General features: G+C 36.5%; 1 protein-coding gene across 1 annotated transcript; it reads left to right on the top strand.

The window, feature by feature from the left end:
• The first annotated feature begins 507 nt into the window (after positions 1-507).
• On the top strand, positions 508-5081 carry LOC122987339. The gene is made up of 7 exons (XM_044359160.1): positions 508-1007; positions 1954-2026; positions 2440-2778; positions 3389-3491; positions 4149-4183; positions 4298-4353; positions 4547-5081. The coding sequence occupies exons 1-7, from the start codon at positions 951-953 to the stop codon at positions 4682-4684; spliced, it is 801 nt and encodes a 266-aa protein (XP_044215095.1). The 5' UTR covers positions 508-950; the 3' UTR covers positions 4685-5081.
• Positions 5082-5307: the final 226 nt, after the last annotated feature.

Here is a 5307-nt window from a genome sequence, read left to right as displayed (position 1 = left end):
TGATGCAAAGCCTCTGATACTGACATAGTTTTAAATCCACCAACCATAACTCTACAGGTTTCATGCAACTCTATTTGTTTCTCAAACAGTTCTCATCACTGCTTTAGTGTTTCTGCAGAGCAGCGGTTCTCAAACTTTTTCACTTCAAGAACCCTTAAACTGACACAAATTAGACCACAGACCCCCATTTGATTTGAATCTTGATTTGAAGATTTTGTCTGACAAAATATTTGCTTTTAAATGTTTTAGTACAGAAAGTGTATGAAACACATGACCAAAATAGTCATATATTCTGTCATTGTGTTACGTGGAATTACACTGAAACTTTGCTGGGGACCCCTTGGAACCTCCTCAAGGACGCCTGGTCCCCGGACCCCACTTTGAGAGCCACTGCTGTAGAGGACACCATCACCATTTGACCACATGAGGTCAGTGTTTCTCTGTGGATACCATTACACACCAATGAGCAGCAGTGAACGGTGCAGACTACTCATTGCTGAATTATCACAGACTTAAACACGCAATAAAGAAACCACTTTTGATTACGTTTGTATTCCAAGAAAAAGTGCTGCGAGATGGGAAAACACCTCCTGCCGTAGTCACGCAAAAATGTTCCTCTTTTTCTGGGCAAGTTATTTTAATTGACTGCCATTTGCTTTGTTTCTCAGCTGTGATTTAGTAAGCAGTTTATAAATCTTGATTTTATCTAAGTTGAAGCTTGAGAATCCTACAGTGAGCGGACAAAACACAACATCAAACACACATTTTACAAGTTTGGTTTATATGTACAGTAGGATCTGAGGCAGCTCGATCATTGTAACGTTGTGGCAAATATCGCGTGTGTTTGAGTCAGTGTTGGTGAGGTCCGAGTTGACACCAATCTGTATGTTCCTCTTTGGAAATGCTAATTTTTCTGTTTGCCACATTTTTGAGACCTGTCGCCACATTGCATGATTTTTCAGTGTTTTCGACTGATCAGCTGGACGGATCTGCCTCTTTGTAACCTCGTAAGTTTCCTTAATGTTGACTTGAAAGCTGCTTTAACTTAACGTGACCAGTGGTGGAAGAAGTACTCAGATCCTTTATTTAAGTACTGCATTTAAAATCTTACCTAAGTAAAAGTATTAAGTAATATCAGCTAATACTCGTTTTGCAGAAAATCGGGCTGTGACAGATATATGATATACATTTAACAAAGTACATTATTCATACTGATGAGTCTAAGCATAAGCAGCCTTATATTGTTGTAGCTGCTCCAGATGGAGCTCATTTGAACTGCTTTATAAGGGTCATAAGATACATCTGAGGGATCTGGACTCTTGAGATGATAGATTGGGAAGGAAAGAAGAGGAAACACAGTTCTGCAACGTGAATTTGGATTAATTTTTCAGAACTTTTCTTTAATCTTTGCGTTTTTGTGAAATATTGGAGAGTTTTACCTCTTTGGATCTCAAACTGTTATTTATTTGAAGCCATGTGAGGTGAATAGTCTGTTTGGTGGAACTGCAAACAACTCATGACAAAGAGACACAAATACGCACTGGTTTTATTTTTGTTGTTGTTTTTTTGTAAGGGCCCGCAAGACAAAATGTTTGGGAACCTCTGGTTTAATCTTAACAATGCAGTGTAATTTATAAGATCATCATTATGTTATTTTATGTAAAATTTCAATCTGTAAGTAACGAGTAACTACAGTTGTCAAATAAATGTAGTGGAGAAAAAAGTACAGTATTTCCCTCTGACATATAGTGGAGTAGATGTATCAAGTAGCATTAAATGAAAATACTCAAGTAAAGTACGTTAAAAATGTACTGAAGTCCAGTACTTGAGTAAATGTTCTTAGTTACATTCCACCAGTGAATGTGACTGACTTTGTAACATTGGTTTACTGTAGTAACTTCCTCAATTGTTGTGCATTCATTCGTATATGTTTATTTTGTCCACACCCTGTAGTTCTGCACAATGAAAATTTGCAGAAAATCACCTTACATACTGCTGAAGTTGATTCACATCACATTATTCCCAGGTAAGACAAAAAGCTTGTTCACAGTGCAAATGTACGTAGGTTGCTGTGTATGGAACATGTGGTGGTTGGCAATATTGTTATGAATCATTTAAATTGATGATTTTAGAGGTTTAGGTGTGAAATTTCTCTTTGACACAATCTATACACTTACAGACACGTTAGAGCCCAGTTCTATAATGACACACTGTTCCTCTATTACTGCAAATAAATGTAGTGATGTGAAAAGTACATATGTTTAATCAGAGCTGTTAACTCCATATGTGCCTGAAATAAGATAAAATGAGTTATTACTATAAAGAAAATACAAGAGTCAGTCAAAGAGTGCAGTCAGAGTTTTACAAGACTGTACATTTCATTTCCATTTAATCTGTCTTTCTCTTTCCCTGTCACCATATTACCGTGGTGTTTGGCAGCTCTTGAGGCACAAAAAGTCGAAACCTGGTATGAAGTGACTGGATATGTTGAGCGTGATGTCACCCTGCCATGCCCGTTCATCCAAGGACCAGACATACACATTACACAGTTTGAGTGGGACTTCAACCCTCCAGAAGGAGAGAAAATCACCATTATTGTTTCTAGTAGCCAATATGGAGTGGTTACTCATAATACTTCTCTGAAGGAGAGAGTGGACCTTACAGGACAATCTCTGATCATTAAAAATGTGAAAAAGACAGATGCAGGGTCATACATCTGCAGTGTTTCAACCTTCCCCAATGGTGCATTTAAAGGAACCACCAAACTTTTTGTTCAAGGTGAGTATGTACAGTAACCTAATAGTAAAGTAATATAATCCAGTATTAATTTTGATTAATTTTAGGGAAAAATGCTGGTTGCAGCTTCTCAAAGTGAAGATTTGAAGCTTTTCTGTGTAATACATGACAGTTTTGTATTTTTCACTATTATTAATTAATCAAGAAAATAATTGGCTGATTATTCGATAAATAAAATAATGGGTTATATAATTAGTTGCAACCCTACATATTTCTATACAATCTGCTGCCAAATTAAGATGATTTAAAGACAGTTTTCAAAATCGGTGTGTATCAGTATTGCAATTTGATGTTATAGTGGGTCAGAAACTTGGATCGGCATCTGAAACTGATTAGAAATTCAAAATTGAATTGATGCCGCCATGAGAAAAATATGTCAAGTGTTGTGTGATTAGACGATTGTAAGATATTTTTTCATTTGAAATATTCCTAAAAATGTCACTGCACCAGTTATACTGAAAGGATAAATTCATCATTTATTGTACCTAATAAATAAATACATCACGTCTGATTCTGATATACAATAATAAAAATAAAAGTCCGTGGGGACAGATGCACACAGGGTTGATCACAGTCATGCTTCCTCTCCCAGAACAGATGCCGTTATCATCAGGAGTCATTGCTGCAGTAGTGATCGCCATCATGCTGCTGCTAGTGATCATGGCGGCCACAGTTTACCACATCTCCATGAGAAGGTGTGTGTGTGTGTGTGTGTGTGTGCGTGTGTGTGTGCGTGTGTGTGTGTGTGTGTGTGATATGTATTTTGTGTGGGAGTGTAGAAACTGTAAAAAAAAAATTTTTAAAAAACTCTTCCCAGAACTAAGAGCCTTATGTCACAAGACTAATCATCCATTTAGTACACATTTTTAAAAATAACTAAATCTGCTCTGCTGACTCAGTGCTGAAGCTGGACTGAGGAGGAAAAAATATATATATTCAGTTCACAGATGGGTTACATTTGAGGACATTTGTCATGTACATGAATTGTAATGGAATATCAAACTATTATTTCATATTTTAATTTGTGTATTGAACCGGACATTTTGAAATTATTCTCAAGTTTGTCCCATAAATTCACCCCTTTTACTAAAATACATTTAGGTTTCTAACTTGTCACAACCCTTTTTTAAAAAAAACATACACATTTCTTTAATTTGCTCGCTCTTGTTGCAAATATGTTTTGAATATTCAGTCCATCCAAGACGTAAAAAGAAAAACTGTCCTTAATCGGTTCATTTTAACAACAAATCGTTTCAACAAATAACTGTTTGTATTCGAGATTTCAAGGATTTGGAAGAAAATTCAAAACATTCAGAAGAACTAATCATGGCACTTTTGTTTCCTGTACTCAGATGTAACTCTGTGGTCAGGAACCGTGTCTACATTGGTGAGGATGCATTGCACAAGTTTCTCTTCACCCTATTTCCAAACAGCAGCTGATTTGTTTATACCCTTTGTTATGTGTTTCAGTTCCCTTATCTAATGCGTGTCTGTCTTTCAGATAAAGATGGTCCTGTGATTGATGTGGCCAGGCTATCAGTCATCAGGAGAGATGAGGTGAGCTCAGAGCTGCTTTTAGGCCACATCCATGAAGTTCAGTTGAATTAGTTCAGATAAATATTATTATACTGTTGTTAGGATGTTTAACAGAAAGATGATAGTTGTTTCAACAAAGCAACATGATGATTATGATGATAATACTGCACAACAAAGTCTCCACCATAACACTCTCTCTCACTCTTACTCATAGGATGTGGTCTACTCTGATATCAAGTTCAAATCATCTAGAGAGGTCACTCCTTTATCCAATGACAAGCACACTGAGACCATGCATGCTGATGATGTCACATACTCTGAGGTCGTAATTTTGTGTCAGCAGCCCAAATGAGATGAGGAGATGTACGTTAAAGTGATGATGATGTTCCCTTTCTCACACCTGTTGATCGCAAAAAAAAAAAAAATCATCAATCTTAAAGCTGCTCTAAATTCCATTTACCATCTTTTTGGTATCATTTAGTGAAATGTGTATCACATCCTGACACCTATCAATGAATCAATAGGCCTCCTGCAAAAAGCACTTGTATGAACAGATTTGTTCATAAGATGCATGTACAAGTGATTTAAGAACATTTGTGACATTCATCAATTTTCTCTGAAGTACGAACAAAGTTTATGAGTGATTATGCCAATGATCACATCTCAGGAACACGCACCTCCTCATGAACAGGTGGCATTCATCAGGCTGAAACAAGCAATTTACGACAAGTTCAGGCAGTTTAAGAGAGTTTGTTGAATCTGACATGGAACACTCATACAAGCAAACCTCACAGAAAAACATAGGCAAATTTTAGGATAAAAATACAAAAATGTTTTGGCATGAGGGCCAATAGCTTCTAAAATAAAACCTAACTTTTATTCATGCTCCTATATACTGTATTGTTTTTCCATGGGCCTGGTCACAGCAGGGAAAAGATAGAAAATGTAATGTTTATCACAGAGTGAGTGATGCTA

The sequence above is a fragment of the Thunnus albacares genome, chromosome 8, assembly GCF_914725855.1.
Source record: "Thunnus albacares chromosome 8, fThuAlb1.1, whole genome shotgun sequence".
NCBI lineage: Eukaryota > Metazoa > Chordata > Actinopteri > Scombriformes > Scombridae > Thunnus > Thunnus albacares.
The sequence above is the reverse complement of the archived record's forward strand: the minus strand, read 5'-3'. Positions and strand labels throughout refer to the sequence as shown.

What these genes read in the sequence shown, in the direction of transcription:
- LOC122987339 (XM_044359160.1), top strand. Translation starts at nt 951, where the DNA reads ATGATTTTTCAGTGTTTTCGACTGATCAGCTGGACGGATCTGCCTCTT. An exon ending in ATCTGCCTCTTTGTAACCTC is followed by an intron (nt 1,008 to 1,953) that starts GTAAGTTTCCTT and finishes CACACCCTGTAG; the next exon opens with TTCTGCACAATGAAAATTTG. An exon ending in TCACATCACATTATTCCCAG is followed by an intron (nt 2,027 to 2,439) that starts GTAAGACAAAAA and finishes GGTGTTTGGCAG; the next exon opens with CTCTTGAGGCACAAAAAGTC.